The following is a 14,222-nucleotide window of genomic DNA, read 5'->3' as shown; positions in this document are numbered from 1 at the left end:
TCCTTCCATGCGCAAGGCGCTAATTGTAACGCTTTTAAATCCCGGCAAGGCTCCTCGAGTTTGCTCATCCTATAGACCCCTGTCGCTCATAAACGTCGACACACAATATTTTGCCAAGATACTGCCTAATCGCTTATCCCCTCTTATACCACTGCTGGTTGGCCCGGAGCAAGCTGGCTTCATTCCGGGCCGCTCTCTATCTGGGAATCGGAGAACAGTCTTTGGTGCTCTTCCGCATGTGCATCCAGAAGTTAAGGCGGCTGCGGTGTTTTTGGACGCCAAGAAAGCCTTTGATTCGATCGAATGGACATGCATGCTGTGGGTTCTGCGACGCATGGGACAAGGTTTTTCTCCATCTGGTATCGGTGTTATACAATCCTCCATCGGCACAAGTGTGCATTGGAGATCTGGTCTCCTCCCCTATCCAGGGGCACCAGGCAAGGGTGCCCCCTGTCCCCACTACTTTACGCGGATGCTGCTGAACCTTTGTTGAGGGTTCTGCGCGAGTACCACTGCCACAGGGGTTTCCGGTTTCCCAGCTACAATCTAATAGTCTCGGAATACGCAGATGACATGCTTCTATACGTACAAAACCCGGACTCTAATCTCTCCCCAATAATTCGAGAGGTGCTGCGATTTGGCGGACTTTCAGGGCTTAAAATCAATTGGGCCAAGTCCATAATTTTCCCACTCACTCCGACTACAGTACCGACCCCTTTACACTATCCTTTTCAGTGGACATCTGATCCAGTTCGATACTTGGGAATTCAAGCCCACTCTGATGCAGAGCAAGTGCTCAGGGTGAATTACGGCAGGGCCATTGCCAAACTAGTGGATGATATAGATGGGTGAATTCGGCTTACCCTCTCGCTGGTTGGGCGGGTCTCCTTGATGAATATGATTGTCCTCCCCCGTTTCCTTTTTAGGTCTTGCCTGACCCAGCGCATGCGCTGGTCTGGCGAGACATTTTGTAGGTGGGTTTTGAAAGTGCTACCCACATTTTTGTGCTGGCTACAAGCTTGAGTGCACGATGGCGTGCACGCGCACAGCTGCTCCCCGCATTCCCCCCTCCTTTCTCGCCCAGCCATCTGCCTTTTCTGCGCAAGCCTTCAGCACCATCTCCGCCCCTCCCCCCGCTTCTGCGCGCGCATCCCTAGCGTGCTTTAGTGCATCATCGCGATCACTTTCGCTTTCAGAGTGATCTCGATCACTTTCGCTTTTAAGGCCGATGCTTGTTTCTTCTGCTGAATGTCTCTCGCTTTCTTTCTTTGACTGCCTGTCTCTCTTTCTCTTCCGTTGACTTTGTCTGCCTGTCTTTTCTACTTGGCCTCGCTCCTCTCTCTCTCTTTATGCTTCTATCTCACTCCACTGCCTGTCTCTGCCTCTCTCACTAACCACTGCCTGGCTTGCCTCTCTCTGTGACTGCCTCTCTCCCTCTCTTTGACTGCCTGTCTCAGCTTCTCTCTCTCTCTTTGACTGTCTCTCTCACTCTTCTACCCCTCCCGTGCGCGCTCTCTCCTCTGAGTCTGCTGCTGGTCTCTCTCTCTTTGACTGTCTGCCCCCCCCCGCGTGCTCTCTCCCCTCTACAAGCCCGCCTCTGCCTCGCGCTCCATGCCGCAGTCTCTCCCTTTATCTTTCATTTATGGCCGAGGCGCCGCCAGCCAGAACCAAATTGTATTGCTTTAGGTGCCTCACATATCATGTTATGTATAAATTTCCCGACTGCTCCGTGTCTGTCATATTCTGGTTGATTTTTCCTCCCTTTGTGCATTCCAGCATGGATGAATAACACACAAATGACTACACCTGCCATATTTCACCCTGACATTACAACTATTATCGTCCTGCCATAAGTTTGTAATTCTGTTACAATGGCGTAGGCGGTTGGATGTTTGTTAAAACACTCAACAAGACCGCCCATGATATCCGCATTTATTTTATTGGGCAATACCATTGCCTTCTAGTTACTACTAAGCCTTCTGGGTCCTTTTGGGTTATGTTTCAACATATGAACACTGATGTGTACAGTAAAATATATTTTCAGCATTGGTCCCCTCTCCTCTTAACGCGAGTGGAGGCAGTGCTATAACTTATGTTTCAGAGTTATTGCCCTCTAGGTACTCTTAGTATTTCTGTTTTTCAGTGGGCTATCTTTTGCATGTTGCATGCTTGGGGAAACGCTATGCGCAAGTGCAGTGGCATTTATTTGAAGCTGTCTCAAGTAATCATGAACATTGTCTATTTTACTGTCTCTAAACCCTATGTACATTGTCTTCAAAAGGTCCATGCAAGATGGAAAACAATGTTCCACTGATGGATATTTACACTTTGTTTCGGCGCTTTTTTTAATTAACTATTTATTCCTCTAAATTGAGTGGTGTATTCACAGATGATCGATCTTGAAGGAACCGCGGGCACCTATTTAGAGCATTTGAATGAGCAGAAATATGATAATCTCACCATGAGGGTAGAATAATTCCCATTCGTTTTAACTCTACCTACTGAAGATCCCAATAAAATGTTAGTCTACCAGTAGGTAGTTTTAACAGTTTTCCCATCTGCATCTCACATTAGATTTATTCCCACACCAGAAGATTCAGGCCCCACAGTTACATGGTGGCTGATATTTCCACCTCAGAAGCCCCCTGTCTCTCCGGGTTATAGCCCACATTACCAGAGCATTTCTACCAATGTGGGTAAGGGCACATGAGGAAGCATACCACCCCTGGGTGGTTGGGAGCATTAGTCCCTAAAAACCAAGATTTATTTTCCCCTACATACCATCTCCTGAGACTTTTATCACTGTTCCTTGAGCACCTAGCATTTACTTTGGGCCCCGCCAATGCATAGCCGATAGGTCTCGCCATTAGGACATAAGTGTTTAGTGTTTAGCACAATATCCTTGATTAAACAACATCAAGTGTTGCATGGCTAAACACTTATAAGGTCCCAAAAGCGAGACCTTCAACACATGACCACGTCTTTGTGTAATGTTACTGGTGCTCATGTCTGCCATATAAAAAACTGACAAACGAGTCACTACAACGTTGCATCAAAAGCAGTGCTGGGTGCTATATTGACGAGTTGTTTCTTCCCCCCTCCCCTCCCTTAGGGTAACAAGCATTGGCATAGCCAATAGGTCTTGCTTTGGGACCATAAGTGTTTAGCCATGCAACAGTTGATGTTGTAGCACCAAGGATATTGTGCTGCATAACTAAATACTTATAAGGCAAAAGCGAAACCTATTGGCTATGCCAATGCTTGTTCTCTTTGTCAACGTACCTATTGTGATACCTCAACACATGTTTCGTGAGTTACGGACATTGATGTGCGGCCTGGGCTGGCAACACTATGCGTGTTAAGCTGGATATACTCACTCTGCCCTACTCTGTGGGCGTACTAGGGCGCCTGATTTAGAATTATATTACAGGGTGGCGCAAGGTTCACATTCTCATAGCTGGGTTCATGGGCCAAAAGATCTCCTGCATCTTCAGATAGTCGCTGCTAGCCCTGACCCACTCCCACGAGTCGCTGCTAGCCCTTACCCACTCCCACGTTTGCTGACCCAGATGCCAGTCAGGCGCTGCGGAGTTCTTGACTCTGTTAACTCTATAGTCCACGCTTGGCACGTGTCGCTGAAAAAGCAGGCAGGGGCCCAGTTATGTTCTCCTTTCTTGCTGTGAACTGGTGTCGTTTGTTCACCCTCAGCTCGGAACGGGGTGCACTTCACTCATTGAACGCCCTGATTCTGAATGTGATGGGCAATTTCTTTCAGGAAGGAAGGGTTCGCACGTGGGAGGTGATGCTGGTAGGTTTATCTAACCATACCACTTTAATACAATTCCATTTTTTTAGAGCTCGCCACGCACTGAGGGCTCTGCTTGGTGATGATCTCCAGAAGCCCCTGGAGCTTCCTGCCTTCTCCATACTCTTGTGCTCAGTGTTCCCGATTAAATTGATTTCGAAACTCTCTGCCTCATCTCAAACCGCAAATAACACCCATTATTCCAAAGCGCGACTCGAGTGGCATCATGACCTAGGTACACCCCTGGTCGACGGAATATGGTCCTACTGTTGCGCTGTTACTCAAACGGTCTCACTCAATCGCAGGCATTGATTGGGGCACTTCAAGTTTCTGAATAGAGTCCACTACACACTCAAACTGTTTTCGCTTTGGGCTAAGGGACACAAATTGCTGTGAAAGGTGTGGAATGGACAAGGCGGACTTTATGCATGTCGCAAGGGTGTGCCCTCCAGTGGTGGCCTTTTGGAAACATATTGTTCAAGCATTGAATGGTATAATAGGTCTGTCCCTCCCTCCTGATCCCCTCCTAGCGCTCTTAGGTTACACAAAGCCCCTCAACAAGAGTGTTCGAAAACTTGTATCTATAGGTCTGCTATTGGCTAAATGCAGGATCGCGATACGATGAATGAGTGGGCCTGCCTCCACTGTTGCTGAGTGGGAGCGAGACATGGTATATTGTAATACTCCATCTGATGTTTATAATGAGTTGCTGCCACCTCGCAGTCGACCTAAAAGCTTTCGGGGACTGTTTGCGCAATACCTGGCGACGATGAAGGGAAGTGATACTGACAATGCAAGAGAATAAGATGTCATATGTCATTTTGGTATATAAGTGTAGGGGGCACGAGTATTGTTTAAGGGACTGCGCTCCACCCATCACTTCCTTAAGTTGATTGGTCAAGAGGTTATGGTTTGATTAGATTGTGTTGTGATTGATTGACAAGGCATTGATCTACTGCTTGTTCTCTTCTAGATGTACCTGCTGTCAGTGTGTTCCACATTAACGATTTGTACACTAATGCTGGTTGACTCATGCGATCCTATTTCTGTGATGTATGCGATAATGTGATCTGTTTTCTTTGTTTTTCTTTTCTGTTATCAATCTGAATAAAAACATAATTGGAGAAAAAAAAATGTCATGTTTGATGCTTCAGTACTTCCAATGACTGAAACACACTATATCGCCTGGCAAAGATGTACCTTAGGGGTTAATTATCTTGGCACACTAATGTGCCAAGGTAAATTAACCCTCATTTCACAAAGCGGATTTATGTGCCAAAATTAGCTTCAACTCACACCACGTTTTTTGGCAGATTTTGGGCATACAGTTGTGCGAGGAACAGTGATCCATGCAGCTCCCAGTGCAGTCGTCAGGCTCATAGACACCTGCTGGAATCTAAGCACATCTCTTGCTCCCCTGCCACAATAAGATAGGGCACGATGTAGGCAAGTGACAGACATGTCCCCTTTGCCGGGTTTCCACATTTTGCCTCCACTGCTCTTCACACGCATGAGCTGTGGACAGGAAATTTGCATTCCTTATGTATATCCAGATGTAAACAACATTTGTCTCTAACAATTTTTCTCAAACTAATGGAGATGCACACAATAGTCTTAATCCTCATTCGAGAAATGATCCCTGCTTATCACTGGGACAGTAGTGCGGTTTTCGCCTACCTTCTCTAATTCCAACTTATTCACCCATTTAGTAACACATCATATTGCTGGATTCTGCTAAACAGTATACTATTGGTTCCTAATACTACATGACCAGAGATGCGTTCTTCGATGTCATGCTCTATAGTTTAAGACCAATGAGAATTGAACAGCATTAAAAGCAACCCACATAAAATCACAAATCCATGCACTTCCTTTAAAAAATGAAACATTGGTCTTTTTTTAGTTCGCTGACTACAAGACAGCACAGTTCTCTGGGTTGCTAAAGACATCTTGAGGACTTTCAAAAAGTTGTCCAAGGAATGCATTCTGCCCACCTAAATACCATTGGCTTTGTGGTTTGTAACACATCTTTTGGCTTTCTTTTTGCTGGCTTTATTTGCTTTAGGCTCTCCAGGTATAGTTTGTCCCTCCAATTGCCTAAACCGTGTTTACTGTATTCTTCCACAAGTTTGCTTTCTGTTAACAGGCTGTAAAGTCCATAAAATTCAGGAGGACTTCAAGTAGGTTTCAGTAACTTTTATTCCAGTAAGAAGGATAAAACCACCAGTCCTTATTCCAGCTAACCGCCTCCTCCAACACCAACCTCCACTCTCCTTTGCCCACATTCTGTTGCCAGGCTAGTCACAGATAGAACATAGAATGCAACGAGCTGCACAGGCAAAGAAGTAGTGAAGCAGGAACAAGGTTATATAAAAAGGAAATGAATTAAATAAGTAAAACCACAACACAGGCCTTTAGATCTACTTATCTCTTCATGTTTGCTGTGCTTTCAAAGACGGAGGTCAAATGTCAGGTGCTGTTTTCCGGGGGCGCTTGTTTACTTTTTTTTTCTCTGACTTTAAAGTGAGAGTATTTATGTGACCGTCTTGCTGGACGGGGAGAGTTTTTTACCACAGGACAACATTTAAATGATCTGTGTAAGTATTTCAGTATATATCCGAATTAGGAACACAAATAAAGCACATTTTTTACTATTTCTGAAGTGTGTGGGTAACAAATACTTAAATATGATCAAAATAAATCATTACAACTAGGCTGTGCCATTGCCACACATTTTCATCTGTGCACTGTATAGTTTTAAGAGTGAAACTGTCTGTGCAAATGTAATGGTCATTTTAATTTAAAATGTGTCTAGGCCACACCAATCTATTCTGCACAATTCCACTCTACACCACTGTACTCCAGGCCACTCTGCAGCACTCCACTCTACGCCAATGCACTTTACTCTCGAACACTCAACTCTATGCCCCCGCACTATACGTCATTCCGCTGTATGCCACTCTACACCACTTACACACTATGCCCCTCTTTGCAACTGCATTCTACCCTGCACCATTCCACTCTGTGCCACTCCACGAAACAATCTACACCACTGCACTCTGCCTCTTTGCACCACTCTGTGCCACTCCACACATTGCCACCACACGCAACTCTCCTCCTGAACCACTGCCCTTCGCACCAATGCACTTTACACAACTGCACTCAGTCACTGCACTCTACCCTGCCTCACTGTTCTCTACGCCACTGCTTTCTACACTACTGCACTCTTTGACCATTTGTTCTGCAACAATGCTCTCTCCGCCACTGAATTTATGCCAATTTAAGCTCAGATTAGCTTTTGCTCTGTCGGCCTGGTTATACTTTACCACCTCTGACCTTCTCCAACTGTCATTTGTTGCTTTCTTCTGTGATTATTCTCCCATCAATTATGTTGTGACACTCCTTATCTGCTTTGCTTTCTGCACTCCTTTGTACTACTTTGTTTCCCATCTGTCTTTAAGGCTTCCACGCCCTCAGTCTGCCTCTTTCATGTTTCCTCCTGTGTCTATCCATTCTTTGTGGCTGTCTAGTTCACCTGGCTAGCTTTCACTCCTAAATTGAATGCCTTAGTGAGCCTTCTTAAGTCTTACTCTCCCTCCTCTATCATCAGATCCTATACTCTTTCACGGGCTGTCCGAGTTAAAAAAAAATTATAATCAGCAAGCGGAGTGCTCCATTGATAGTGGGAATAGATTATGTAGGGGGACCACAAAAACTTGTACGTAATAGACAATGGACTTCTTAGAAGCTGACCCTAAACCTACAGTGTCCCTTGCCTATAAACCCTCCGAGGGGTCCAAGCATAAGACATCCAAGATACTGCCTATAACTCCAAAGGAAAAGTCCTTGAGTAAAGCTACACCACAGAAAATAAAGCCCTCTTCGCACAACGCATTGTGCAAAGCATGTCAATCTAGAAGAGTTTCAAGATGTAAAACTATAAGTACAGGTAAGTAACTGGTTTCATATATTTAAAAACACTACTTGTATATGGTCCTCACTGAGAGCCAGCAGCATGAATATTAATACAGGATTAGAACTCAAACCAAGTTATTTTCCTCTCTCATTAGATCTGTGATATCATAGAGAATTGAAGGCCATGTGACCATGCTCTCAGAAAGACACACAATTGATGAATGGAATGCAGAACAAATCATAACATTCACCCTCAGTCAAGAGATCTGGGTTAAATCCATCATTCTTTTGCTCACCATGCCACCCCAGTTTAGACCTGGCCATATGCAGATCAGTCTTGACCCTGTGCCTCATGGGAACAGTCCAGCCCGAACTGCTAAGCCAGGTCCTCCCTTGACCGGAAACGAGCATTCTAGGACCGGTTTCGGAGTTTCACCCCTCTTCAGCCAGGGTACCTTGAATCCAGTTTGGCTGGGTTCAAACTGGAATGTTATGGTGAACAAAAAAAACGATGGATTTAGGCCCAGATCTCTGTACTGGGGTGAATGTATGACATTGTTCTGCATTCTGTCCATCAACTGTTTTTGCATGCTCTCAGAAAGCCTGTCAGTGCAGTGCTGGTTCTTTTCTCCATTGGAGAGCAGAGAGTGCAGCTCTGGGCTTCAGAGGGTGAGCCAAACTTCAGAGGGTGGTAGGGGGAAGAGGAGAGAGCAAAGAGAGAGTGGGTAACGGGAAACCAGTTTTTTGTTTGTTTAATATTTGACCCTCGTAGGGGAAGGTAATGTTAAGGTTTATGTGGCAGGATGCCAGATTTTTCATAATTTTGAATGGGGGCGGGGGAGGATGTCCAGGGGTAGACCCGGGAAACCGGCAGTAACACAAGGCAGGGGCTGAGGTGTATGAGGCTGTTGTGTATTACGATGTAATTCCGCATAACTGTTGAGAGCAGGTGCAGATGATTTGGGATGGTCTTAAATGACAACAAAATCTTCATGGTAACTGTGAATACCAAGAAATGTTTTTATCTCTGGCTTCTGAACGACAATTTAGACATCCAATCGTCGTTTTTATTGACTGTTAAATGTCACTCCGAGTTCCTCGAAGAAGAAAAAAAGAATCCGTTAATCACCGTTATCTAGCTCTAATTCTGTAAAGTCCCTGCCTTTTCCATTGCACAATAGTATTTGCTTGTAAATCTGTTTGTTTACTATACCAGATTTTGCAGTTTCTAAATCTGTTTTCTTCATCCTTCATAGGACATTTGATACATTACGGAACCATCCATCCTTTTATGCATTTAATCATCGTGGTAGAGTTTTGTTCCAGCCCCCAGATTTGGAGGATTCTATTTCAAGCCAAGCTACGTTTTCATCCAACCCATCACTGAAGTTACGAAAACTTGAACCTTTGCGCCGTTAAGATTTTTACTGAAGATATTCGGAAAGGACACTGAAATAACCTTGCAGTTTGGGATGTAAACACTTTTTTATTTTTCTGGAACAGTATTTATATTGATCTTCCAGACTTTATAACAAAAAAATATGACTAAGGACCTTCTTTGTACACTGTTAATGAAAAAATGACTGAATTGTAAAAAGGCAATGCAGTGTAACTTATTGATACGATTATGCTGTGAAATTGTATTTAGTCTTTCATACATTAAACAATGTTGCGGTTGATCAATTTTAAGTTAAACGTTTGTTTAAAAAGATTGCTACTTTGATGGGAATTTCATTTTCTCAGGGTGTAAGGGGAACCCTTTTCTTGTAACGTTATTGGCTCTGTTGGCCTGCATTGATTTTTGGGACTTGTTGAGCATTGCTTTAATTAGAATAGCTGACCACTTCAGCTATATTAAAGATTGTCATTGCTTTGTGAAGTGCTACTGAGTAGTACTATTCGTTTTCAAGTATCTGAAGGACGATACATTCATTAAACAGTTAATTAATTTTCAGCCTATCCACTTATTTCTTCTGTCCTAAAAATGCTTGCATAGTTAACTGATGGATTTTATTTCTTTGAAAACCAACACTTACCCCTTTAGTTAGCTTTGATCTGAAAGGAACAAAGGCTGTTGGTTGCCTCCTTTTTCAACGACTACTAACTACCATGGCGGCAAATTATGCTGAAAATTTGATTCACAACATTCTTTTCCGTAACCACTGGTGTGTTTACAGAGTTGTTTGGAAAACTGTACATTGGATAATCTGCTAGGCACTGTTGATTGAGCAAGACTTTACTTTATACTCCTATAAAAAGTACTACACCTGTGTTTTGTGTTCAGTTTAATGATATCTACTGGAACATGCTTGCATATACTGCATACTAATCATTTAGGAGAGAATCGCACAATGCACGAAGTTTAGTTGAATATTCCCTTTACAGGAATATTAAAGCACTAATCTGCAAAACAGATATTGATTCCAGAGCACTATGCCTTCTCAGATAGATCCATACCGTACTGGGTGTACCGCGGGAAAGTTAGTGGATGTTGAGAGATTTCATCCAGTAACACTATGTAAATGTAGCAGTAAACAGTTATCAAATGGAATAATTTCTGCAAAACATGTTTGTTGTTTTTATCTGTTAAAATAGCATTTCTTTATCATTTGTATGTAGGGCTTGCTTACAAGTTCTTCTTTTTACGGCCACCTCACTCTAAATGTAGGACATTCTGAACAGGTATCCCTGATACTATACCAAACATTGTTTAATGTTGCCTGCGCATAAAATGATCAATTCCATGGTTCGACCTTGTAGGTCTGCCCAGCATGTTGTAACTGATTTGAAAGTCTATTAACTTGTTATTTTTTTTAAATAAAAGAGCTGCTAAGAGAAAGTAATATTTGCATTTGATTTATATGCAACCAGTAGTTAAACTGATCACTGTTAAACTGTATCCTCTTGAGGTGGTCAGTAGTGCCTCTGTAATTCTTATCATGCTTTTTTGTTTTGTTAAGGAAATTGATCCAGTTTGAAAAACCTGCTCAAAATGTTCCAAAAGTGGAGGTAATTTACTGTAGCTCAATCTTTTAAAATATTGTGCAGATTGGTTAGAGGTAGAGAACAGTTTTGATTCCAAGATCTGATTTTCTCATTTTTTTAAAGCTTACCAGTAAAATAGTTAGGGTTTGTCCCAAGCAAGAATCTTCAGTCTGCTGCGTCACATTAAATCACACAACAAACATTCAAAAGACGTAAATACGAAGGCAGAACCTTAAGAGAGCTAGTCTCTGTTGCTAGGCGTCGATCCAGTAGTTTTTCCTTGGCTCTGATGCAAGCATACCAACTTGAACAGGGAAAACGTGGGGCATGGGGGTGCAGATTTCCAGTACTGCCAATACATCTTTTGGTGAGTCACTCCCCACCAGAGTATGCTCTCCCCGATGTCACACACCACCTCAATACAGTCTTCCAGAAGTGCAACCCACGATGAGGGTTCCACCAGTCTCCCAAGCATTTCCTATTGTGTAGAAATCATACTGTGCCAGTACATACCGATAACTGGACAGTTGCAGACTAATTGAAAGATACCCCCCTACTGCCATCGGAACCTTATGGGCACAGGGAGCTTTATTGCTCGCCGTAGCCTCCAGGGTGTGAGGTACGTAGTATGTAAATATTTACATTTTAAAAGCCAAAGTTGCGCAGGGATAACGAGCAAACATGGGGCTATACAGGTATTCCTCCAATCTCTCTCATCTAGGGGTCAAGACATGCCCCCTATTTTGCTTCCTACCCCAGGAAGAGATCGAATTAGTTAATGACTAGTGGTTTATAGATCTGGGATGTCAAATCCTCCCTATACTTTTCTATAGAAGGGATCCATAATGTATTTTGCCTTCAGCAGACTGAATCCGGTTATGTCCAAGGGACTCCTAGTGGTGCGCAAGTGCATGGCATAGCTGCAAATTGCTATAAAACAGGACTTTTTGTTAGTCAGATTCAGCCTGGAGGTATGGCTTACAGTTTATACTTTCTCAGTAAAACTGTGCATTTGTTGGACAATTTAAACTTCAAAACTGTGCGAGACTGAGTCCACACTCCTCATCAGGATATGTTGGCTAGCTCAAAGTGCACCATCTCTACCCCTAACCTAGCACAGTAACAGGTGGTATTTGCAACCTCAGATCATGGCAACCCTGAATCCCCAAGGAAATCGCGGAAAAAGATTGAGAAGCCTTTTGTTAACTCCTGCATGCCCAAAGGGTGACACAAGAAGTACTCAAATTGGCATTTCAATGTTTAATGAAACATTAAGATTCTTGTGTAAAATATGTGCACTGAAATAATCAATAGGAGGAAACAAAACAAAGTAATTGGCATTACGGGAATGGTAAAGAAAATGAACAAAATGATCAATTCAACACATAGATTATATGCTTGCATATAACACTCGAAAATGCATAGCTGACAGCGGAATACATGCTGCACGCAGGGTAGCCAGACAGGCTGAAAGAACAAGAGCCACTTGTCATTCAGTTCTTGGAGCAAGGGTGCGCCAAATGACTGCACCATTCTCTTGCGACACAGTAGCACATGTGGTAGTGCCATCCCAATTTGGCCACATGGCGGAACATCCATTGCAGAGCAAATAGAATAAAATCAGTGTCCCAACAACTAGGAATATGACAAGCGTTAAGCCTTAATTCCTCTCAGCATGGAGTATATGAAAGACTGAATAACTCTGAAGACTGGAAGGTACTAACCAACCCGGAGCTAGTTGTTTTAAAAAAAAAAAAGTGCTCCCCTCACCCCCTCTTTCTCAAGTATTGGAAATGTTAAAAATGCGATTAATTGGCTCCCCAAAATGGTGTGGGAAATTGGTGCGAAGTAGAGACTGTATCTCGGAGGAAGACCTTGCAACTTGAAGATCAAACCTGTCCCTTGCATAAGTTAAGGCCATATCCTTCTCAAACAATAAGGCTTTCAGTGTGCTTAAAGCATCAACATTCCCATTCATAATTTTTATTGAAGGCCAGATTGTCCCATTCCTAACTATATGGGCAGGTGGAAGTAACATTTGTGTACAACAGGTCACGACCCCCGAAACCATCACTAGATCCGGTTTCATCCCAGAGCAACTCCCATTAGAGAGCAATCTGTATGCTGTACGAATCATAGCAGCCGGATAACCCTTCAGAGATCATGACAAGTTTGTCTTGGACGCATTACATGCACCGTGGAGTTTAGCCTCTTTGTGTACTAGAGAATTGCCTAAAGTATTCTCGCAGTCTGTACTGCTAAGAAAACCTCAGTTGCACCATTTCTACAATGGTAAGTGAAAGATAGGATCCATGCCTCATGTACAAACCCTTCTCCTAGCACTTCATATCTGCTTACTTGATGGTGTTGCAAGCAGTACTCCATGTGAAAAGTTGAAATTGGCAGAGAAATAAATCTGTGTTATACAATCTGCTGATTGTACCTCTGCAACAGTAAATGGTAATTTTTTCCAACTTTTCTGTGCAACATGGTGTATGTCACATCTTTCTTAGCCATAGTGGTCTGTTCTTTTGTTAAGTTCTATGGTAAAAACAAACTAGTGGCATTTCCACAGAACACGATCCGTGCTGTAGAGTCCAGTTTAGTAGCACAATAGACTTGAGCTGTGATTGCCCATGTTGCAAAGAGGTCATATCACTCTGTATGATGTCAATAGGAGATGACACAATATTACCCAGAGAATATATCCTTGTGGATACTGTAGTCATATCATTGTCAACTACTGCTAGTCTTTTCTAAATTTGCTCCGTCAATTTCATGAAGTCTTCCTGCTGTGAAATTTTCCACATTCTGTGGTATATTGCACACAAAGTTCTTTTGATTTGGCTTTCGAGGACCTCCCAAAAAATCCTGTAGGGCCAGGTCCTCAAAAAGAAGAGAAGTATTTTGTTTCAGCTCAGACAACGCTGAATGGTTTAGCCACTCTAGGCAACTTTCCAACGCTGTATGGTGTGCCCACTCCTTCTTGTATTGTCTGCACATATCGTGGGTTTAGCCTATTTATCTGAAACCCCTTTGTGCTGTGAAGAAAATAGTGCCTGACATCAGTTAGTATACAATGGCCATACTAACCATCCTTCTGGATTGGAACGTGAAGAATTGTATGTTCCATTTCAAGCATGTTGTCAAATGTGTCCTCTGTGTAATTTGGGAATTGCTGCCAATTCACAAAGTGCTCAAGTGGGAATTTTTGGTGTATTTAAATCCCTTATCTTGGCCAAGCTCAGACAGGACGTCTGCTGCCAGTTGTATTCAGGAAAATCAGTTGGTGTGGTATAAGCCATGCTCTAAATAAAGCCTTGTTCCCCTGAACCTGCCAATCTCTAGCTCCCCATATACATTTTAAATCAACATTTTCTATCCAAATGTTATACCCTTATGTTGACAACCGGGAAATGAAGATGCAGAATAAATCAACTAGGCATCAGCACATTTATCTTTGCTGGTTAATGTGTACGTTTTCAGTACTAGGACTCTGGGTCTGTGGGATCATGAC

General features: G+C 43.0%; 1 protein-coding gene across 1 annotated transcript in view; it reads left to right on the top strand.

Moving 5' to 3' along the window:
• MMGT1 (membrane magnesium transporter 1) overlaps positions 1-10,563 on the top strand; it is a 45,191-nt gene extending 34,628 nt beyond the window's left edge. The window contains exon 4 of the mRNA XM_085607923.1: positions 8,977-10,563. Within this exon, the coding sequence (XP_085464049.1) occupies positions 8,977-9,139 (163 nt within the window). The 3' untranslated portion in view covers positions 9,140-10,563. The remainder of the gene's footprint in view (positions 1-8,976) is intronic.
• The last annotated feature ends 3,659 nt before the right edge of the window (positions 10,564-14,222 follow it).

Source organism: Triturus cristatus, chromosome 5_2 (genome assembly GCF_964204655.1).
Source record: "Triturus cristatus chromosome 5_2, aTriCri1.1, whole genome shotgun sequence".
Lineage (NCBI taxonomy): Eukaryota > Metazoa > Chordata > Amphibia > Caudata > Salamandridae > Triturus > Triturus cristatus.
Note: the sequence above shows the minus strand (reverse complement) of the source record. Positions and strands in the feature narration are given on the sequence as shown.